The sequence below is a fragment of the Cibotium barometz genome, chromosome 17 (assembly GCF_041138505.1).
Source record: "Cibotium barometz isolate CiBa-2024 chromosome 17, ASM4113850v1, whole genome shotgun sequence".
In the NCBI taxonomy this organism is placed as follows: Eukaryota; Viridiplantae; Streptophyta; class Polypodiopsida; order Cyatheales; family Cibotiaceae; genus Cibotium; species Cibotium barometz.
In genome coordinates this window covers 50,143,074-50,167,258 of record NC_141062.1, presented here as the reverse complement: position 1 = coordinate 50,167,258, position 24,185 = coordinate 50,143,074, and the positions used below count along the sequence as shown (strand labels likewise).

The 24,185-nt window shown below is 45.5% G+C and overlaps 1 protein-coding gene across 3 annotated transcripts in view; it reads left to right on the top strand.

Moving 5' to 3' along the window:
• Positions 1–5,621: 5,621 nt before the first annotated feature.
• LOC147630138 (lysine--tRNA ligase, chloroplastic/mitochondrial-like) overlaps positions 5,622–24,185 on the top strand; it is a 66,813-nt gene continuing 48,249 nt past the window's right edge. For 2 of the 3 annotated variants that reach the window (XM_086811755.1, XM_086811757.1), the window contains exon 1: positions 5,622–6,134. In XM_086811755.1, the coding sequence (XP_086667881.1) occupies positions 5,829–6,134 (306 nt within the window). In that variant the 5' untranslated portion in view covers positions 5,622–5,828. The remainder of the gene's footprint in view (positions 6,135–24,185) is intronic. The other variant, XM_086811756.1, reaches the window with a different exon arrangement.

Here is a 24,185-nt window from a genome sequence, read left to right as displayed (position 1 = left end):
GGGTGTTGGACAGGAGTCTGCTACCTCTATCTTCACTGACAGTCAGAGCGCATTGGCAGTTGCGAGATCAGCTTGGCCTATGTGCCAACACAGGACAACCTCGTCGATCCTTTCACAAAGGCGCTTCCTCGTGAGAAGTTTGAAGCTTTCCGCAAAGCTTTGGGCTTGCTCCCCTTTGTGGATTGATCTACTTCGGGCATGGCACTCCCCTATACATGAGTGCCAGCTCTCGTTCACACCATCACTCCCAGGGGGGATTTGTTGCCATATATATAGGCAGTGATGTGTGTGAACACACTTAGGACCGCCGGGGCACTTTTTCTCTCTTTAGGAGGTTTTTTCGCTCGGCTTGTATATACGCCCATCATTCTAGGGCTAACTTATCTTTTGTACATTGACACAATCTAATACACTTTGTGTTGTGTGCATTCTTGCTTCATTATCTTTAGGAGGTTTTTTCCCCCGGCTTGTATATACGCCCATCATTCTAGGGCTAACTTATCTTTTGTACATTGACACAATCTAATACACTTTGTGTTGTGTGCATTCTTGCTTCTTCTTCTCCAAGCTTTGTATGCTTTCCTGCAACCCTAATTCCAACATCAAGCAAGCTCCAAGAGCTTGGTACTCTCGGATTGATGACTTTTTATAGCAAAGTCACTTCAGCCGAAGTAAACATGATCCAATTTATATACACTTCATCAAGTAGATCATATTACTTTGCTTCTTGTATATGTGAATGATTTTAACAAAGGTAATATCTTCAAACATCTTGGCTGCCCCATGTTGGATATGATAATTCAACTAAGAAGATTGATCAAAACATACTCAAGGTGGATCAAAGATTGTACAAGACATCATGAATATGAGGGACAAAAATTGGTATATGCAGAAAATTGATATGAGATTAACACAAGAAGACACTAATTGTGATTAGACATGAACCAAACTTACATAATCACTTGATCACGACTTGTACCTTATTTAGAGACTCCTCTACCCTATTTTTAGTTACATGAGTTGCATGAACAACATGCACCAACCATTTGTAGGCTCGATATTGACATGATTTTGGGAATGCCTTTTCGACCACTAGCCTAACAACCACATAATAAATTAGACTAAGGAGTTGGGATTACATTTATCCAACAATCCCCCCTTAAGACCAACTTCTTACAAAACATGAATCAAGTCTAACAAACCTCCTTGACACAATGAGTAAGAGTCCCCCCTTAACAACAACATAGGGTAGTGTACTCTCCTCTACAACTCGTCAAGTTGGAACAACATAAGTCTTGACTCAACCACATACATGACATAATCTAAAAAACATACTCATCATCTACATCTTTTATACTAAGACTAGAATAAAGATTTGTTTCTTCATGTTGGTTGACTTCTTCAACCATATGTGCCTTTGCTAGCTTTTGATGATTTGTCTTTCCACAATACTCACAAGGATGTTTGGAGAAACAATCCTTAGTAAGATGATTTGTACGACCACAAATAGTACACTTCTTCTTTGCCAATGTCGTAGTAACAGTATATGCATAAGGATCTATCACATCCTTTGTAATCTTCTTGTCTTCTTCCTGCAAAGAATTTATGATACTTTCCAAAAAGAAGGGACTGGCTCCTTCTCTTTAAGTACCGTCACAATTTGTCTAAAGCTTGAAGGTAAGCTTTTAAGTAGGATAGCAATAGCATCTTCTTCAGGAACAGGAGATTTAACATAAACCAATTGTGTCATTAAGCTCTTCAACCTGTTAATAAAAGCTGCCAAATTTTCATTACTCTCCATGGTTAGATCAAAGAGTTGCATCTTCAAACTAATCTTGGAATGCTTTGCCTTTGCACCAAAAGTACGTTCTAGTAATTCCCAAGCTTCCATAGCTGACTCAACATCATCAGTATAATGAATAAAATCATCTTCTAAAGCAGTAATGATAATACCAAGTGCTTGCTCATCTTTTGCTTGAAGTGCAGCTGTTGTAGCTCTTGTAATTGCAGCAAAAATACCTTCTTCATCATCAGAAAGTGGCTTGACCGTACTCCACAAATTTTTCTTCATGAGGTAGCCCTTCACCTTGATTTGCCAGGTATGAAACCCAGTTTTGTTGAATTTGTCGAAAAATTTGGAACTCATGATGATGAAATATGATACTTTATGTTGAAATCTTGCTTGTATAGATGATTTAAGCCCAAATAATAAAAATATCATCAATAAATCAAAATAGGTATCACCATGTTGTTGGAGCAGAAAAGGCAGAAAATAGGAGACTGGAAATCAGCTCCGTACAGCAGCTACAATGGACCATATGCTCCAAGATTTTATATGCTGAATCCTCACTTGATGGACTTGATTCACCTCAGAGGAATTGGCCCAATTTGAAGAGACCACGGCGAATTGTTGCGATGAACAGAAAACGACCTGCGCTGATGGCGATGACGAATTCGCTGAGCTGCGTTGAAATTGGCCGTTGAGCTTCGAATTAGGGTATGCGTGGGACTAAGGCAAGAAGGCTATATCATAATTTCAAGGTATCATCACCTCAGGTGCAAGCACGGAAGCAAACGACAGTATGTGGTTCAAACAGAGAAAACTGGCTATGGTGATTAAGAAATTGATTAGGATTTTTGCTAATAAACTAAACCTAATTGGGTCAAGCTCTGATACCTTGGATATGATAATTCAACTAAGAAGATTGATCAAAACATACTCAAGGTGGATCAAAGATTGTACAAGACATCATGAATATGAGGGACAAAAATTGGTATGTGCAGAAAATTGATATGAGATTAACACAAGAAGACACTAATTGTGATTAGACATGAACCAAACTTACATAATCACTTGATCACGACTTGTACCTTATTTAGAGACTCCTCTACCCTATTTTTAGTTGCATGAGTTGCATGAACAACAACATGCACCAACCATTTGTAGGCTTTACACACCAACCCACTGACCACTAGCCTAACAACCACATAATAAATTGGACTAAGGAGTTGGGATTACATTTATCCAACACCCCATAGGTGTGGGGGTGTCCAAAAAGAAATTGATGTAGTAGGTCTTATTGAAAGTGAGCTCAAAATTAGGTGATGGGATACTATTCTGCTCCCCTTTCATGCTATAATATTATAAGTCATCAACTCTATCTTTCTAGCTTACTTGCACTTCTTCTCCCTATATTAGACTTTAAAAATGTCATTGGCTCAAGGTCTTATCTCCCATAAAGGAATATTGTCAACCCAAAAGCGGTTGGCCTGGGACAAGATCTATCTTCCTAAGAAAGTTGGAGGCCTCGGGATTATTCACATTTAGATTCATGCTAAGGCAAGATGGGTCACCTACTTGCTAAGTGTATACACCAAGAGCAATTACGGTCCCTAATGTTGGTGGATGTCATCAAAGAAATTGTTGTGATGCTTCATGGCAAGTGGAATGGGCTTCCTTAAGTAGACAAGCTCTTCTCCCTCACCCAAGTTAAATGTAAAGATGCCCCTTTTGTCTCCTTTTTGATCAATAGTTACAAGACTTTATTGGGTACCTTAACTTAGAATAGATTACAAAGGTATATGATAACTCTCTGCTATCTAACCACATCTACTATTCCCATATATTCATACCTCCCCTTGCTTACCTAGGCCCCAAAAACTATGAGAGGTTTAACAACAAAGGGATTGTTTGCCTCATTGACCTATGGGATGGTAGGATAAACAACTAGCTCCCTCACCCAAGTTAAATGTAAAGATGCCCCTTTTGTCTCCTTTTTTATCAATAGTTACAAGACTTTATCGGGTACCTTAACTTAGAATAGATTACAAAGGTATATGATAACTCTCTGCTATCTAACCACATCTGCTATTCCCATATATTCATACCTCCCCTTGATTACCTAGGCCCCAAAAACTATGAGAGGTTTAACAACAAAGGGATTGTTTGCCTCATTGACCTATGGGATGGTAGGATAAACAACTAGCTCCTTTGGTGGAAGGATAAATACCAACTAGTTTCCATATTTGGCCTAACCAAGAATATAAGAGAATTCAGGAAGGTGGTAGGATAAACAACCAGCTCCTTTGGTGGAAGGATAAATACCAAGTAGTTTCCATATTTGGCCTAATTATTAGGAATACAAGAGAATTCAGGAAGGTAAGCTGGATCAAATCCAGGTTTCCACTTTTATAAATATGTTATCATGGCCCAAGGACTAGTCTTGGATGGGCAAAGCCCCTTTACTTAGACCAAAAAAAAATCTTATATGTGGTGTTGATAATAACTAACTTAAATGTAAATCACATTAACAAGGAATGGAACCTAAGGTGGACTCTTGAGACTTGGTGTAACAGGTGGGTTGTTATAGAGAAGAATGCCTTCAAAAAAAAATCTTATATGTGGTGTTGATAATAACTAACTTAAATGTAAATCACATTAACAAGGAATGGAACCTAAGGTGGACTCTTGAGACTTGGTGTAACAGGTGGGTTGTTATAGAGAAGAATGCCTTTAGGAAATCTACCAAGGACAACTCTTGGCACTTGTTTTGGAGCTTCCCTACACTTAGGGCCATGTGGACTAGTCTAGGTAGGGTGGGCTATGTAGATTTTGGGAGCTAGAGTCACATGGTCTTACTAGTTATTTGGCAAAGTTATTGGGCATGCAAAGATCATATTCTTATTTTGGGAATGATTATATTTACTATTTGATGGAATATTTTAGGAATGAGTTGTTGTATATAGGATAGGGTGATAGGGTGGTTAATGTATAGACATTATACATGTTAAAGCAAAAAGTAAGATAAATTGTCGATTGCTAATTTAGATGAACAATTTGGGTGATCCCAACTTGTTGCTTCTCACTTTGTCTTGAGCAAGGATGCATGTACCTCACAACTGATGCTATTATCATGGTTTCTTTACATATATGTGAAACAAGAAGTGCACAGTATAGGAGAACAATCCATCAGTGATGATCAAGATATGGTGGCTTGTAGGAGGAGGCCTTCCAGCACATTGTAGGGGCTTCAGTGTTGGATGGGGGTCATGTAGGGGCCTTTTAGCACATCGTAAAAAGCTAGGGTATAGGAGTACCCTTTTTTGATGGTTTCATTGAGATGGGATATTGGGTACAGCTACCTAACAAATAGGTTTGGGTTCCTCTACTGCAGGAGAGGAGAGTAGCCTTCTCTTCCCTTCATACAGTATGTGCACATCTAGGTTTTAACTATAGATGGGGAGAAGACTGATAAATCTCGCCATGGTTGTTTGGATTAATTTGTAACTCTCTCTACTAGGAGGTGACCGATGATGTATCTTGTCCATATATATACATATTTATGAGTATAGGTGTATATATATATATATATATATATATATATATATGTATGTATGTATGTATGTATGTATGTATGTATGTATGTATGTATGTATGTATGCATACATTATGTATATATATATACATATACATGTACACACATATATGTGTATGTGTATATTTGTAATATATGTATATATATACATACATGTACACATATATGTATGTGTAATATATGTATATATATCCCAAAAAGAACAAAGAAAAAGAAACTACAAGACTCTTCTATCAACTAAGAAAAACAAGCCTAACGTTGTCGTGCGATACAGGCCTTATCTTGTCCTCAACTTAGAGAGACAGGTCTTACCTTGAGAGGACCTCTTTTGCAATGCACCTGTGCTTGTGAATCCACACTTGGATAGCAACGACTATTCTGCTTTTGCTATCGCTACAACCCAGCATGGGAGTGTATCAATCGCTCTAGCATGTTTTTAGGCTAGCCTAAGAAATGTGGCAGGCGTTGTGTTGCGCGAACACCTGCAGGAACATGTACCATCATCCGCTGCACTTGGGTAGCGCTTTATGTCTCACCCATGCCGTAGCCAGCAGGGGTTTAGTCCAGGTGCCTCGCCTCGCCTCCCGACGATTTGGCTTCCACAACAAGCGACCTCTCTGCTGCGCCGTCGACAACGCCTCTGCTGCGGTGGAAGATCCTCCGGCATCGGCAACAGAACTTGAGGACCCCCGCAAGCGCAGCAGCCCACGGCTTCCCACCTCCGACATCGAAGAAATCCGGCGCCTCCGCTGGAAGAAGGTGATGCCCCTACAATCCCCACACATTTTGCTTTTCTACTTTCTTTACCTACCCTCAAACTGGCCCTTTGTTATGAGTGTATAAACATTAGTTGTGATGTCAACATGGTTAAGACTGTGTCAATTGTGATTTCGACAAGAGTCATCCTGGTGCTTCTGGTCTTCAGTGATGTTTAACGTGTTTTGCGTGGAATCATCGAGCATGATCATTCCTCTATGCCCCATATTGAGTGCATAAGTGGAACCTTCCATACACTGTTTGATGCTCCTTTGAGCAGACGAAAGTCTTACAGGAGTAGAATAAACTCTTTGGAGCTAGCAGTTTCGGCAGGCTTTGGGGCCATCAATAATGGTTGATGGCATGCCATTCATGGATCATGTGGCAATATTGCAACACTTGGTGCATTTGATGGGGACTGATTGTTTTGCCTATGGACAACGTTGTAATGCTATCCATGGAAGAAAAGGCTGCCATCGTAGGGAGGAGAAATCAATGTTCACAGCAGACTTAGATCAGCAATGAACAAAGATGGGGCGACAAAGAAGCAGTGCAGCATAAATCATAAGCGGAGCAGTTAAAAGCATGTAAAAAGGCATTTGTGGACCAGCATGATGGGCTGCCTCAAGGTGTGCTAGTGCTGCAGAAGAGGACTGCTACATGGTTGCAAAGCAGCAAAATTTGCTATGTAGAATGCGGAACATTCCTTTGTTTTGCAACAGGCATTCATCACTGTCAACCATGAGCAGGCCTGGCCCACCAAAGAAAGATAAGCTCTTTCACAAAGGCTGAGCATTATATGAATCATGCTTGCGTTATTAAGTAATTTCTTATTCTTGATTAATGTATGAGCCTTGTATCTGACAAAACAAACCTAAGGTATTTGTGCAGGGATCCCCCTGAAGGTGAGGCACTCCAAACATAGGTGGTACTTTAAAAACATTATAGGCAAACCACCTGCTCATAATCAAAGTCCTCAATTTGCTGTGAGTTGAGGTTTGCAATCCATGTGCTTTTGTTATCCGTGGTGTGCGGGGGTGGTTCTATACTCATGTACTGCCAAATGCGTGTGCTCACGTTATCCATGGTTTGCAAGGGTAGTTTATACTCACGTACTGTGGAATACTAGAGGCCATGGCAACCTTTGTTGATAAGATGGATGGAGGCGACGAGTGTAGTGCAAGGTTGTACAGAACTTCTGAAAAACATGTGATTTGAATTTGTCCAACATGGCTGTGGGATGCAGAAACAGATATGGAAATGGAAACGACAATTTTCAGGAGATTCAAATGGGAAATGCCATGTTAACTAGGGGGATGCAAATAATGGGGAGCGGGGAAGTTAGGAGAGCATATCGTTGGAGACTAGGGAAAAGGAGATTGGTGAGAAGAGAGAACAAAAGAGAAGCTATTATTGGCCTGAAATTGGGGTGGTTTTGTAGGGGAAATAGCGAGTGTTGTTGGGAAGATGTGTTGTTTTGGAAATGGAAACAGCCAACACTCGTTTTGGATTTTTGGAGAGGCCTCAGCCACAGCACACCCCCACACCCCCCCTTGCTGAGGCAGCGTCATGTCCACTCTACCACTTGCACTCTGTGTTGGTACCCTGACCACACACCTTGGATGAGATGTGGACTTAAGTGTGAAACATTAGATTAGAATCACTTACAAGCATAGTTATCTAGGTGCTCCATAAACATTTCCGCTACACATAGTTATAGGCATTTCAGCCACCATTAGAAATCGAGAGAGAAATCCTCGATCCATGAGATAACCATGAGTTCCATAAGTCCAATGCGTACCAAATAAAGGGAGCCAAAAAGAATAATCCATAAACCTGAGGATGGATCCAAATCCCTAGAAAAGAACTCTAGGAATCCATAGATCTGCATATGATAAACCTGTAGACCTTTATACCATACTTCCATAAGGAAGTTGATTTGTTCATAAAGAAGCTCCATAACCAATGGATGACCATAACCAAAGGATATCCACAAGGAAACTCCATATCCAAACCCTTCCTCTAGCACATATCATGGGCTAGGTGACATGGTATCCCTTGCCAATTGGCCTTACAGGAATACACGCATGTACTTAACCAACCAAGTCCCGTTCATGAAGCTTACCAAAGGATGTTTCCAAGCAAGTACACGAAGTACTAGACCCAGTGGAAAGCCGATTCTCCAGGCGTTGACATTTCTAGGCAAGTACACAAGGTACCGGACCCAGTGGAAAGCCAATTCTCCAGGCGTCGACATTTCTGTTAGCAGTCATCTCGTCTGTACATTATGTCAGGGCCTCTGTTGTGGGTGTCCCCGCCCAGCTTTGGTGTTTCCCCATTTTTCCTCACTTCCCTATATTTTTTCCATTTTTTTGCTACTTGTGGGAGGTTGTCTGCTACCTGTTGGCTGTTCCATTTGCTGGCCGACAGAAGGTTGCATCCTCGACCTGTTGCTTTGCCCTGGCCGACTGCTGATTTGATGGCCGACTGGGCTGGATCAGGTCGTGGGGCTGCTGTTGGCTGTTTTAGTGCTGGCCGACCAGCAGCTTGGGGCCATATAAAATGGCCCCTTGCCCCCCACACTTGTCATTGAGCACTCCGGTATTTCTTGGTGTATATATAGCAGAGTTACACTGTCTTCTCTCTCTTGCATCTGTGTATTGCTCTCTACAGCCGTTGTCTTCATTTCCACTGTGCGTTCTGACATGGTATCAGAGCCCCAGGTGGCTTGAAGCTTGGAGACAGTGGGACGTGGAGGGTTTGCTGATTTAGGTGCTGATTGGAGACTGTTTTGGGTTGTACGAGACTTGGAGATCGGGTAGAAGGCGGCCATCACCGTTGGACAACCACCTTGCATTCTATTTGTAGCCTCTTCTTCTTTTTTCCCACCCACCCTCCCTTCACAAGACCTTGTGAACCCTTGAGATGACAGATTTGCTTGAGATGGCTGAGAAGCACGTGAAGATCCCGACACTCCCCACGTTCCTGGTGGACCGCCAGTTGGACGGAAACAACTACGGTATATGGAAGGTAATGATGGAATTTGTTTTGGAGTCCTATGACTTGGCTGATTTCATTGTTGTTGGGGTTCCAGGGTCGGAGTTAGAGGAAGGGGAGTTACCTTCTATTCGGAAGGAACGGGAGGTACAGGCACAGTTATGGGATCATGTTAATGCCAGAGTCTGTTCTTTCATCTTCCTCGATTGCACACCACAGGTGATCAATCATGTAAAGCATATGACGTTGGCCAGAGGTATTTGGCAGCATTTGGCTTCTCTCTACAACATGGTATCACCCATGAAGAGAATCTCTTTGGAAGTTCAGATGCGGGTGATGAATCGTGCAAAGTCGTCGACGATGCGGGAGCACATCAACAAGTTGCAGGCTCTTCTGCAGGGAAGTTCTCCAAGCAGGGAAAGAAATATCATTAGAGGATATGGGCATAATATTGTTGTCACATTTGCCCTCTTGTTGATCACCAGTGGCAGGCTCAGCACCATCACATGGGAGGAGCTTGTGCCCATGGTCTTGGACCAGGAAAAGCGATTCACGAACCCTCCATAGGGTAGAGATTCTGAGGCCGTAACTGGCCAATGGTCGAAAAGCCGTAATAACAACAAGGGCAAAGGGAAGGCTTCATCAAGAGAGAAGTCTTCTGAGAAGAAGCCGGATTCAGATCGAGAGAAACTGAAGGCCGAGAGGACCTGTAATGATTGTGGCGAGAAAGGCCACTATTGGAGAAAGTGTCCCAAGCGGACTGGGAAGAGTGTTGATTCTTCAGCTTCAGCTGCAAAGACTCCAGCCTTTGTGCACTTGGAGATTTTGGACACTGACGCTTCATCTTCTTCGAGTGAGGAGGCAGTTGGCTTCACCGTAAAGGATACTCGGGAATGGATCCTTGATAGTGGTGCTTCCAGGCACACGACTCCTTCCCGTGACTTCTTTCAGGATCTGAAACGGCAGTTAGGTCGCATTTTCATTGGCGACAATTCCACCATACCGATACACAGTGAGGGTCGGATGGAGATCATTCCCGAGGGCAGAGGGGGGAAGCATTCCTCTCTTGTTCTTTATGTCCCTGCACTTGGTTTTCATCTGTTGTCAATGCAAGATACGCAATCCTGCCTCCCAAAGAGTCATTTGCAAACATGAGCTCAACAGCCTCATCAGGAAGCTCCCGTCCAATCTGGTATCCATCAACCAAATCAATGAACCATTCTGCTTCCGAGCCAAAGAGGCATCATACTGTAGAAGTCCTCCTGTCTTTACCAGACACTAAGGCCTCTGTTGTGGGTGTGCCCGCCCTTTGTAGGTGTTTTCTCATTTTTCCTCACTCCCCGTATTTTTTTCCCATTTTTTCCTATTTTCTTGGCTTGGGTGGTTGCCCTGTGTTGGTAGGAGGGCCCATGAGCTGGCCGACTAATTCTTCAGGTCCATGACCTCTCACAGTTGCTGGTCGACTTGATACAGCTGGCCGATTGGTGCACTTTGCTGCTGGTCGTGGAGTTTTTAGTCCCTGTCGGCTGCCTTTCTACAGGCTAACTGCTTGTTGGCCCCATAGCCCCTTGCCATTGTATCTTGTATCACTTCGGGATCTTGTGTATATAGAGCAGAGTTACACGCATCTCTCTCCTTCTCTTGTGATGTCTATTTTCTGCAATCTACTTGCTCTTGTGGTCTCAGATTTGGTTATCATCTCCGCTGTGTATTTTGACATGGTATCAGAGCCCTAGGCTCTTGATAGATCTTGGGAGTTTTCTGAGCAGGAGGGGGACTGTTGCGTTGCTGATTGGTGGATTGTTTGGGACTGTTCGGGAAGAGAAGAAGCAAGAGGACGGCGGGCTGAGTTGCTGGACAGCCCCTTGCAGGTGTAAGTTTTTTTTCCCACCCACCCACCCTTTTCAGTTACATCCCCGCGATGGCAGATTTGTTAGAGATGGGTGAGAAGCATGTGAAGATCCCAACACTCCCCACGTTCCCGGTGGACCATCAGTTGGACGGGAACAATTACGGCATATGGAAGGTTATGATGGAGTCTGTGCTGGAGTCATATGACCTTGCTGATTTCATCGTTGTCGGGGTTCCACGGCCGGAAGCAGAGGAAGGGGAGTTACAGTCAACCAGAAAGGACCACGAGGCACAGGCACAAATGTGGGATCGTGTCAACGCCAGGGTCCGTTCAATTATCTTCCTCAACTGCACACCGCAAGTAATCAATCACGTAAAGTATATGACGCTGGCCCGAGGCATATGGCAGCACTTGGCTTCTCTTTATAACAGGGTATCGCCCATGAAGAGTATTTCCTTGGAAGTACAGATGCGGGTTATGAACCCTGCAAAGTCGTCGACGATGCGGGAGCACATTAACAAGCTGCAGGCCCTTCAGCAGGAAGTCCTCCAGGCTGGGAAGGAGATATCATCAGAAGATATGGCCATTACTCTGCTGTCCCACTTGCCTTCTGAGTATTCCGCTTTTTACTCCTCTTTGATTATTAGTGGCAGGCTCAACATCATTACATGGGAGGAGCTTGTGCCCATGGTCTTGGATCAGGAGGAACGATTCACGAACCCTCCTCACAGCGGAGGTTCGGAGGCCTTAACTGGCCAACGGCCGAAAGGCCGGAATAACAACAAGGGCAAAGGGAAGGCTTCACCGGAGAAGTCTTTTTAGAAGAAGCTTGACACAGATCGAGAGAAACTGAAGGCCAAGAGGTCCTGCAATGATTGTGGCGAGAAAGGCCAGTATTAACGGAAGTTTCCTAAGCAGACTGGGAAGAGTGCTGATTCTTCAGCCTCAGCTGCAAAGACTCTAGCATTTGTGCACTTAGAGATGATGGACTCAGATGCTTCATCATCTTCGAGGCCTTCACCCCCTTTGAATCCGGAACCACAAAGCCTGGAGAATGTGCAACATCCACCTCCTTCTGCAAGTAATCATTTGCCACCTGCCTGGCTTTCCAAGAGGTCCTCGTGGAAAGAGCTTCCTCAACTACAAGAATTTATTTGTCCCGAATACTACGAGACATCAAAGCATAGGTTACGTGTGAAGTTTCCTCTGGTTGACGAACACAAGAACTACCAACATCTGTACTGGAAAGTTCTTGCCAACTGCTGCCATCATCTGGCAAGCTATCCACCATCTGGTCCGGGAAAGCCTGCACCTGCAGCGTATCCACACTTAAGTGTCCATTACCAGACTGCCACCCATCACAAAACTGAGGACCTGGGAGAGAGAGTGCTGAAAGTTTGTAAACTCCATTCTCCACTCCACCTTCCCAAACTACCTGGCCTGTTGCCTTGTCCCGGAGAGCAACAAAATGCTCATCAAACTCCACCCGTATGCCAGTCTTGCAAACTTGATGCACTGACAACAGATGAAAACCAAGTGTGGGAACATGGAACTATCTCCAACCTGCCCTCACTGTGAACTGGGATAGTGGATGTATCCCCAGCAAGAATGTGACCAGAATACCTGCAGAGAGCCTGTAAAGCTGAACGGGAAGGAGTCATGTGCCTGGAAGCACCACTGTCTAGAATCCACTCCCGAGTATCCGTTGCGGAGAGTCCTCCAACCCTCTCCCTGCCTGAAGAAAATGAAACATCGGTGTCCATCACCTCCAAGTGCTCAAAAGCTGGAGTCTTCATGGTTGTTGCTGAGGAATCTTCACCCTTCTCGGTGTTCCGCTTGGGACACTGCCTCCAATAGTGGCCTTTCTCGCCACAATCATTACAGGTTCTCTTTGCCTTTAGTTTCTCGTGGTCAGCGTCAGACTTCTTCTCAGAAGACTTCTCTGGTGAAGCCTTCCCTTTGCCCTTGTTATGGCCTTTCGACCGTTGGCCAGTTAAGGCCTCTGAACCTCCGCCCTGTGGAGGGTTCGTGAATCGTTCCTCCTGGTCCAAGACCATGGGCACAAGCTCCTCCCACGTGATGGTGCTGAGCCTGCCATCGGTAATCAAAGACGAGTAAACTGAGAGGGCAAGTGCGACAGCAACGTTATGGCAATGTCCTCTAACGATATCTCCTTCCCAGCCTGAAGAACTTCTTGCTAAAGAGCCTGCAGCTTGTTAATATGCTCCCGCATCGCCGACGACTTTGTAGGGCTCAAAACCCGCATCTGTACTTCCAAGGAAATCCTCTTCATGGGCGATACCCTGTTGTAAAGAGAAGCCAAATGCTGCCATATACCTTTGGCCAACGTCATATGCTTTACATGATTGATTACCTGCGGTGTGCAGTTGAGGAAGATAAACGAACGGACCCTGGCGTTGACACGATCCGACAACTGTGCCTGTGCCTCCCGGTCCTTACGAATCGACGGTAACTCCCCTTCCTCTACTTCCAGCTGTGGAACCCCAACAACGATGAAATCAGCAAGGTTGTAAGACTCCAGAACAGATTCCATCATAACCTTCCATATGCCGTCTGCCATTGTGGGGATGTACTATGAAAAAGGGGTGGGTGGGTGGGAACAAAGAAGAACTTACACCTGCAAGTGGCTGTCCAGCAAATCAGCCCGCCGTTCTCTTGCTTCTCCTCTTCCTGAACAGTCCCGTACAGTCCACTAATCAGCAACACAACAGTCCCCTTCTTGCTCACACAAATCCCAAGAACTATCATGAGCCTAGGGCTCTGATACCATGTCAGAATGCGCAGCGGAAGACTAACGCACGTAGGAGACGCATCACCATCGAGCACCACGAACACCCCCAACGGGCACTGCAGCATCCCTCCACCGGGCTCCCATCTCCCGGTGAGCTGCCTCCCAAAACACTGGCCGGAGGAGATGATTATGACAAGGTGCCACTCTAGCCTACATATGGCTCTTTAACTTCCCATGCTTCCACTTATGGGATAATCCAAGGCACATTCTAGCCATAGATCACACGCTCGAAATTGCCAACCTTCTAACACCCTCCCTCGATTCGAGCTCCGCAAGCCACCGAGGCGCGAGGGGGTCGCCCCTAGGGCCACACACGCCTGAGCCGCCCAGGACCACACACGCTTGGGCTCTGATACCATGTCAGAATATGCAGTGGAGATGATGACCAAATCTCAGAATACAAGAGCAAGCATAGTGCAGAAAATAGATAGCACAAGAGAAGAAGAGAGAGAGGTGTGTAACTCTGCTCTATATACACAAGAAGATCCCGAATACAATACAAGATACAATGGCAAGGGGCTATGGGGCCATTTTATATGGCCCCAAACAAGCAGTCAGCCTGTAGAAAGGCAGCCAACAGGGACTGAAAACTCCACGACGAGCAAAGTGCACCAGTCAGCCAGCTGTATCAAGTCGGCCAGCAACTGTGAGAGGTCGTGGACCTAAAGAATCAGTCGGCCAGCTCATGGGCCCTCCTGCCAACACAGGGCAACCACCCAAGCCAAGAAAATAGGAAAAAATGGGGAAAAAAATACGGACAGTGGGGAAAAATGAGAAAACACCTAATAAGGGCGGGCACACCCACAACAAAGGCCCTGGTATATAGGTATAGTCAGGAGATGACTTCTAACACTGGCGGCACTCTAGCTCACTGGGCTTAGTTCCACATCCAGGAGCTGAGAGGGGGTGTTAGTAGTCATCTCCTGTCTGTACACTATGTCAGGGCTTTGTTGTTGGTGTGCCCGCCCAGTTGCTAGAAGTCATCTCCTGTCTTTATTAGACACCAGGGCCTCTGTTGTGGGTGTGCCCGCCCTGTATAGGTGTTTTCTCATTTTTCCTCACTCCCCGTATTTTTTCCCCATTTTTCCCCATTTTTCCATGGTGTGGGTGGTTGCCACATGCTGGCAGGAGCAACTGGAGCTGGCCGATTGCACTCTTTTGCACATGGAGCTGGCCAACCTGCTCAGTAGGGGTCGTGGGTGATTTCTATGCTGGCCGACTAGAAGTACCCAGTCGTGTGGGCTGGTGGCGCATCTCGACATTGGCTGACTGCAGTTTGGGGCCATATAAATAGGCCCCATTGCCCCCACATTGTTGTATTCAGTTTTCATTGCGGGATCTTGTGTATAGAGAAGAGTTACACGCCTATCTCTCTCCTTCTCTTGTGCTGTCTATTTTCTGCACTCTACTTGCTCTTGTGATCTCAGATTTTGTTATCATCTCCGCTGCGTATTTTGACATGGTATCAGACCCCTAGGCTCTTGAAAGATCTTGGGAGTTTTTCTGAGCAAGAGGGGGATTGTTGCATTGCTGATTGGTGGATTGTTTTGGACTGTTCGGGAAGAGAAGTAGCAAGAGGAAGGCGGGCTAAGTAGCTGGACAGCCACTTGCAGGTTTAGAGTTTTTTTTTTCCCACCCACCTACCCTTTTCAGTTACATCCCCGTGATGGCAGATTTGTTAGAGATGGCTGAGAAGCATGTGAAGATCCCAACTCTCCCCACGTTCCCAATGGACCGTCACTTGGACGGGAACAATTACGGGATCTGGAAGGTTATGATGCAGTCTGTGCTAGAGTCATATGACCTTGCTGATTTCATCGTTATCGGGGTTCCACGGCCGGAAGTAGAAGAAGGGGAGTTACAGTCAATGAAGAAGGATCGTGAGGCACAAGCACAGATGTGGGATCGTGTCAACGCCAGGGTCTGGTCATTTATTTTCCTCAATTGCACACCACAAGTAATCAATCACGTAAAGCATATGATGCTGGCCAGAGGCATATGGCAGCACTTGGCTTCTCTTTATAACAGGGTATCACCCATGAAGAGGATCTCCTTGGAAGTGCAGATGTGGGTTATGAACCCTGCAAAGTCGTCAACGATGCGGGAGCACATTAACAAGCTGCAGGCCCTTCAGCAGGAAGTCCTCCAGGCTGGAAAGGAGATATCATCAGAAGACATGGCCACTACTTTGCTGTCCCACTTGCCTGCTCAGTATTCCGCTTTCTACTCCTCTTTGATTACGAGTGGCAGGCTCAGCACCATTACTTGGGAGGAGCTTGTGCCCATGGTCTTGGACCAAGAGGAACGTTTCACGAACCCTCCTCACAGCGGAGGTTCGGAGGCCTTAACTGGCCAACGGTTGAAAGGTTGGAATAACAACAAGGGCAAAGGGAAGGCTTCACCGGAGAAGTCTTCTAAGAAGAAGCCTGACTCAGAATGAGAGAAATTGAAGGCCGAGCGGTCGTGCAAGGATTGTGGCGAGAAAGGCCACTACTGGAGGAAGTGTCCTAAGCGTCCTGGGAAGAGTGCTGATTCTTCAGCCTCAGCTGCAAAGACTCCTGCATTTGTGCACTTAGAGATGATGGACTCCGATGATTCATCGTCTTCGAGCGAGGAGGCAGTTGGCTTCACCGCAAAGGATACCCGAGAATGGATTCTTGACAGTGGTGCTTCCAGGCACATGATCTGTCCCGTGACTTCTTTCTGGATCTGAAACGGCAATAGGGTCGCATTTTCATTGGCGACAACTCCACCATTCCGATACACTGTGAGGGCCGGATGGAGATTATTCCCGACGGCAAGGGGGGCAAGCATGCCTCCCGTGTTCTTTATGTCCCTGCTCTTGGTTTTCATCTTCTGTCAGTGCATGAAGTATGCAAGACTGGCTTTCAGGTGGAATTTGAGGAGCATTCAGTTGCTCTACGGGACCGTAAGATTGGCCAAGTTGTTTGGAAAGGCGGTGTGGAGAATGGTATCTACAAGCTCTCTGCACTCTCCTCATTGACAGGTTCTCAGGTCGGAGATCTGTGGCACTTTTGTTTTGGCCACTTAAATGTGGATGCACTGCGGCGAGCTTTCCGGGACCAGATGGTGGTTGGCTTGCCAGATGTTGGTAGCAGGCAAGGACGTTGCAGTTCTTGCATACGTGGTAAGCAGCACAGGGAATCCTTTCCGAAGCAGGCTTCCAGGCGGGCTTCAAAACCATTGGAGTTGATTCACATTGACTTGTGTGGACCTCAGCAGACACTATCAATGGGAGGATCTCTCTATTTTATGCTGCTTGTTGATGATTGTACCAGATTCACGTGGGTCTACTTTCTTTCACAGAAGGACCAAGCTTTTGCACGGTTCAAGGATTAGCACGTGATGGTGGAAAAAGAGTCTGGATTGCAGGTAAAGACTCTCAGGGCTGACAAAGGAGGTGAATTCTCCTCGAATATATTTCTCAGATTTTGTGCAGATCATGGCATCAAGAGGGAACTGGCCAATACAGGATTGCCTTCAGAGAATGGAGTTGTAGAACGCAAAAATAGGACTGTGGTGGAGATGGCGAGGACCATGATGGAGCATCGTGATCTTCCTCGTCCACTTTGGGGAGAGGCTGTGGCAACGGCTGTCCATACCCTCAACCGGTCTCCAACGGCTTCAGTACCTCATATGACTCCGTTTGAGGCTTACTTTGGCAGGAAACCTGATGTCTCGCACTTCCGTGTTTTTGGGAGTGATGTGTATGTACATGTTCCGAAGAAGCAGAGGGGGAAGCTTGACTCCAAATCCCGCAAGCTTATATTTGTGGGGTATAATTCTCTTTCCAAGGGATACAGATTGTATGATCCAGATATGAGATTGTTGTCAGCCGGGATGTGGTTTTTGATGAGCATGTTCTAGTATCCACTGTCGAGGAGCCGCCACTTCTTGGAGATCCAGAAGAGTCTGATGATGATTCCTAGACTATTGTTCCAGTTAATCCACCTCAGTCAGTACAGGAGGTTGAGCCCGCAGTTGGAGTAGAGCCCCCGCAACAGCAGGAGGCTCCATGATCTGTTCGAGTACCCAGGTGGTTGTTGGACACCCTTCGGGAGTCAGGTGTCATGGAGTTACCCTCCGAGTGGACCACAGAGGACGGCCCTCGAAGATCGCACAGAGTCCGCGACAAAAGCAATACAGCGGAGCTTCTTCAGGTAAACTATGCTTTGATGTCTCGTATTATGCGGGACAAGGAGGCCACTTCCGTGAAGGAAGCCCTTTCACAGGATACTTGGAGGAAAGCCATGCAGGTGGAACTTGATGCCGTCGAGAAGAACAAAACATGGGAGTTGGTACTACCGAGGCCGTTGAAACGGCCAGTCATTGGTGCCAAATGGGTCTTTAAGACCAATATGCGTCAGATGGGTCGGTGGACAAACACAAAGCCAGACTTGTGGCTAAAGGTTATGCTCAGCGGCCAGGCATCGACTACGAGGATACCTTTGCACCTACAGCACGGATGACCACGATTCGGACCGTTCTTGCCCTTGCTTCTTCTTAGAGGTGGCCCGTGTATCAAATGGATGTAAAATCTGCGTTCCTTAATGGTGACCTGCAGGAGGAGGTGTATGTTGAGCAGCCTCCAGGCTCTGTTGTTCCAGGATCAGAAGGGATAGTTTACAAGTTACGTAAGGCCTTGTATGGTCTTAAGCAGGCTCCAAGGGCTTGGAATCAGAAGATTGATTCCTCTTTGTTCGGATTGGTTTTCAGAGATCGGTTGCAGATCCTAACCTGTATCTCTTTTCGGGAACGTGGCATGGTTACGATTATCATCCTTTATGTGGATGATCTCATTCTCACCGGCGGTCATGTGGAGCACATTGGCTTGACGAAGGCTGCCTTGTCAAAGGAGTTTGAGATGACCGACTTAGGGTTACTCAACTTCTTTTTGGGATTGGAGATCTGGCAGACCCAGAGGGGGTTTTTTGTCTCTCAGCAGCGGTATGTTCATGAGTTGCTTGAGGCCTTTGGGATGGAGAACTGCAAGCCTATTACTTCGCCGATGGACCCAAACACAAAGTTAACCGTTAATGATCCTTGTGAGCCAGTTGATGCCTCACAGTATCGGAAGTTGGTTGGTTCATTGATCTGGTTGCTGAACACCAGATTGGACTTGAGCTTCTCCGTGGGGCTGTTGAGCTCTTTTATGCAGACGCCATTGAAGTCTCATTGGGACGCAGGATTGCGGATCTTGCGGTATCTGCAGAGTACGAAGGATCTAGGACTCTTTTACACAGGAGGGGATGGAGTCAGACTCCAAGGATGGAGTGACTCAGATTGGGGAGGAGATCCAGACACGAGGAGATCTACTTCAGGTTACAGTTTTACCCTCGACTTAGGAGCAGTTTCTTGGAGCAGTAAGAGGCAACCAACTATTGCCCTCTCTTCGACAGAGGCAGAGTACCGGGCTGCTTGTGGTGCTGCTTGTGAGGTTGTGTGGCTCTGAGGCTGCTAGGCGAGATTGGGTTACCACAGAAGGAGCTCACAGTCATCCAGTGCGATAACCAGAGTTGTATAGCTATTGCTTGGAACGCGGTCTTCCATGCCCGGACCAAGCACATAGAGATACAATATCACTTTGTCCGTGAGAAGATCTTGGCTGGTGACATCTTGCCACTTTATTGTTCGACGGAGGACAATGCGGCGGACCTCTTCACGAAGTCTCTACCTCAGGCTACGCTTAGGCGGCACTCCAGCTCCCTGGGGTTGATTTCACAGACAGGAGCTGAGAGGGGGTGTTAGAAGTCATCTCCTGCCTTTATTAGACACCAGGGCCTCTGTTGTGGGTGTGCCTGCCCTGTATAGGTGTTTTCTCATTTTTCCTCACTCCCCGTATTTTTTCCCCATTTTCCCCCATTTTTCCATGGTGTGGGTGGTTGCCACATGCTGGCAGGAGCAATTGGAGCTGGCCTACTGCACTCTTTTGCACATGGAGCTGGCTGACCTGCTCCGTCATGGGTGATTTCTATGCTGGCCAATTGGAAGTACCCAGTCGTGTGGGCTGGTGGCGCATCTCAGCACTGGCCGACTGCAGTTTGGGGCCATATAAATAGGCCCCATTGCCCCCACATTGTTGTATTGAGTTTTCATTGCGGGATCTTGTGTATAGAGAAGAGTTACACGCCTATCTCTCTCCTTCTCTTGTGCCGTCTATTTTCTGCACTCTACTTGCTCTTGTGATCTCAGATTTTGTTATCATCTCCGCTGCGTATTTTGACAGTTTTGGTGTTTCCATTTTTCCTCACTTACTTGTATTTTTCCCATTTTTTTGCTACGTATGGGAGGTTGTTTGCTACCTGTCGGCTGTTCCATTTGCTGGCCGACTGAAGGTTGCATCCCTGACCTGTTGCTCTGCCCTGGCCGACTGTTGATTTGATGGCCGACTGCCCATTTGCTGGCCGACTGGGCTGGATCAGGTCGTGGGGCTGCTGTCTGTTGTTTTAGTGCTGGCCAACCAGCAGCCTGGGGCCATATAAAATGGCCCCTTGTCCCCCACAGTTGTCATTGAGCACTCTGGGATTCCTTGGTGTATATATAGCAGAGTTACACTATCTTCTCTCTCTTGCATATGTGTTTTGCTCTCTACAGCAGTTGTCTTCATTTCCGCTGTGCATTCTGACAGTTTCTAGGCAAGTACACAAGGTACCGGACCTAGTGGAAAGCCAATCTTGTGGATGACTACCATGAGGTTATAAATTGCACTTTCTTATAAGGTGAATTGGGGCATGTTTTTGGATTCATCTAGGTATATATATATAGCCAATCCTCAAGGTGTTTGTGGGCACGTAGGCACAGGCACATGCACATGCACAAGTCCTAGCGGAAAGCCATTCCTCTAGGTGTTTCCAGGCATGTACAGATAGGCACAAGTCCCAATGGAAAGCCAAGTCCACAAGGTATTCCAGGCATGAACACATCAAGTCCCAGCCGAATGTGTCACCATTTGGCCTGTAACTATTTGGTCCTCCTAGCTCTATTTCACGTGATGAAATCCATGCCCAGACACCAGACAAGTGGAAGAAGACATGGGGACAAGGTCCATAAGGTCAAAAAGCAAGAAAATGCAAAAAGTCAACAGGGTTGACTGCGAGCCAAGGGCACCATTGGAAAGAGGAGACTGAGCGAAAAGGCGCTTTCTCAAAAAGCAGCTCTAAGGCCAAAAAGCAAGGCCTTAAAGCCAGAAAAGCAAAGCACCAAAAGTTGAGTAATATTTTATTAATAAAAGTAAAAAGACAAAAGCAAAGCTTAAAAAGGCAAAGCAAAAGCATGAAGGCAGCAGGGTCTCTTTACAAGTATAAAAAAGGATTGGACTTCTCTTGTAGTACCATAAACAAGGTCATTGAAGATTGAAGGAGATCGTGGAGTGTGTGTGGACATCATTATGATCATGAAGAGTTTCTTCTTCGCCATCAACACCTTCTTCAACTTGCTTTTCAGATGTACGGTCAGTCCTAGACTTGTGTGGGCATATGCATGGGCGATACGGAACTATACGGTCAGAAATTTCAAAAACCCTAAAACTGCTCCAAAAACCCTAAAAACTGTTTTTTGGATGTTTTTATCGCCCAAAAACCATTAAAACAGGTTTTATATCAGTTTTCTTGCGAGAAAGAGCTTTTCCATGGTTTTCTTCATGGACAAGGCTATAGGAGTTGTGGAGATTACTCATGGGATGAGCGAGTGTTTCTTGGACTTGGACATATAACTTGGACATGGAGAACTTGGGCATAGAGCTTGGACAGTGAACATGAAGCTTGGACATAAACATGGAACTTGGACATATAGGTTGGGCATGTTCATTATGGCTGAGTCTGCCCTGCATCTCCGGAGGTTTGACAGAAACTCAGTACGAAGGGCTTTGTGTGAATTGTTAGAAATGTAAGCCTAAACTTGTCTCCCTAAGCCTAAGTCTAAACCCTAAGGTATGTAGCATGTATAGGGCATGTCGTAAGTCATGTGGGTGGAAAGGTTCCCTACAAGTGTGGAAACGTGGAAAAATCAAAGGAGGTGCATATCTTGTCAAAACATCATCGACTATGTCATCTTGTAACCGCCTCAAACTCCTATATAAAGTCATGTACTCCTTTCACAAATAATAGAAGAAGATTGTTAGCGTGTCTCTCTCTCTCTCTCTCATCATGAATGGTAGCAATATCTTTCCACCATAATCTAACAGTGGTATTAGACCATTTAGGTCGTTAGGGTCTTCATTAGTGTAAGCTAATTAAGCTATCATTATTGTCTTTAATAAATCGTATTAGTCTAATTAGATATTGATTTTCTGCGTTGTGGAGTTGTCCCAAATCTGCAGAAGAAGTAGGAGAAGGATCAAACGCCGTGGCATATCATCATCAACAAAGAAGTGCTCCATAGCTTCAATCTCTACTATGCAGAATAGGCGGTGGTGGGTTTGTTTTTCTGACGGTGCGCTACTGGTTACTTTAGTAGAACCACTTTTGCTTCATTATTGCTCTGCAACACAGGTTATGTGTAGTTTGACGGCTTCCAGTGACATCAGCCTAAGATTAGCAGCACGGTTTATCTCAATAGCCTCTATTTGGGGCGATGAGGTCCTAAGCTTGATCTTTGCGCGACGCCCTTCACAAACTAGTCGGCTAAGGGCATGTTCCCACTGATCTGTCCACTTTGTTTCTCCAAGTTGGGCAACTCTTCCCACTGCAGATTTGATCTCATCAAACACTTGTTCCCACAACCGTTTTCTTTGCATCTAGTTTCCTAGAATTAAGAAGCTGTTTCCACCAAGCCAAAAAAAAAAAGTTATGCAAGTTGTTGTCAATGGCAATGCTATGTGCAAGAACTACCACCTCTTCAAAAGTCGTGAAATAAAAATCTATGTTGTGCCATAAATATTGTAAGGGTATAGACACTGCCCTGGAACAAAAATGTCAAAAGGTAAGACCTACCCAATGTAGTGCATAAATGTTGTTTGCCAGTGTCTACTACTCTATGTTGGCCCAAGCTTCGTGGGAACACTAGTTGTATGGAGGACTTTGTAAAAAATGAGTCCTACCATTGTTGTTGTGTACACCCACTTGTCTATCCACACTCTTGTAGTTGTCGAGAAGAGTACACATACCCAATGTTAAAAGGGGGGGCTCTATCTCATTGTAACAAAGGGGGGGCTCTAAACTTGTCTCCCTAAGCCTAAGTTTAAAGCCTAAGGTATGTAGCATGTATGGGGCATGCCATAAGTCATGTGTATATGAGGTGGAAAGGTTCCCTACAAGTGTGGAAACGTGGAAAAATCAAAGGAGGTGCATATCTTGCCAAAATAACATCGATTATGTCATCTTGTAACCACCTCAAACTCCTATATAAAGTCATGTACTTCTTTCACAAATAATAGAAGAAGATTGTTAGCGTGTCTCTCTCTCTCTCTCTCATCATGAATGGTAGCAATATCTTTCCACCGTAATCTAACAAAGTATATACTCTTGTGTGTGTGTGTGTGTGTGTGTGTGTGTGTGTGTGTGTGTGGAGTGCATGTGTGAGAGTATATCTTGATACAGAGTTCTACACCCACTATTGGGCACTGATGACGTTAGTGGGGATGTCATACTATCTAGTCCATACTATGCATAATGGTGTTGATAGTTATATAGTCTTGTGGGTTGACTATGAAACCGATCCCGTCAAGTGGGAAAGACTCCGCTGGACACCCACACGCTTAATAGCACAACTTTAAAACCACAAATTTGAAATGGACAACTTTAAAACAACTTGAATTTAAATGAACAGAAATGGAAAGATGGACACCAGCACTGGGGCCGGAACGGGCCGACCCCCCCCTCAATATATGATATATTTATTGGGAGTATTTAATGAATACAATGCTCCATGGGTTCTGAGAACCAGATAATGTCCATGTACATATGAAAACAGTACCAAACAAATAGGCTCGGATTTCGATGAAGAAACAAAGCAGAACGACCACTAATGTGGCCCAATCGCTACGGTCCTGTGCTTTCACTGGACTCCGCGGAGAGCGCCTCACTGGTGTTCCGAGACCACGCACAAACAGGCGCTCTCGTACTAACGCCTGGCTCTCCCGATCTCAGCACCTTTGGACCGTGGTTCTCCAATAGAGCTTGGACAACCCGGCACCGAACGGGTGTGGCCGTAGAGGGATGAATCCCTTATCAGATTTAAACATTAAATGCTTTACTCAAATCTGAAAATCACTTACTTGTAGATGGTTGATAGAAAACCCATACTCGAAGTATGAAGAAGATGAAAACCACCCTTGATGAAGAAGCAGTTGCCTCGTGGTGAACCACCAAGACAAGAGTCACCGCAAGAGATCACAGCCACCTGCTGTGAAAGAAGGAGAACCTGCTTGGTGGAG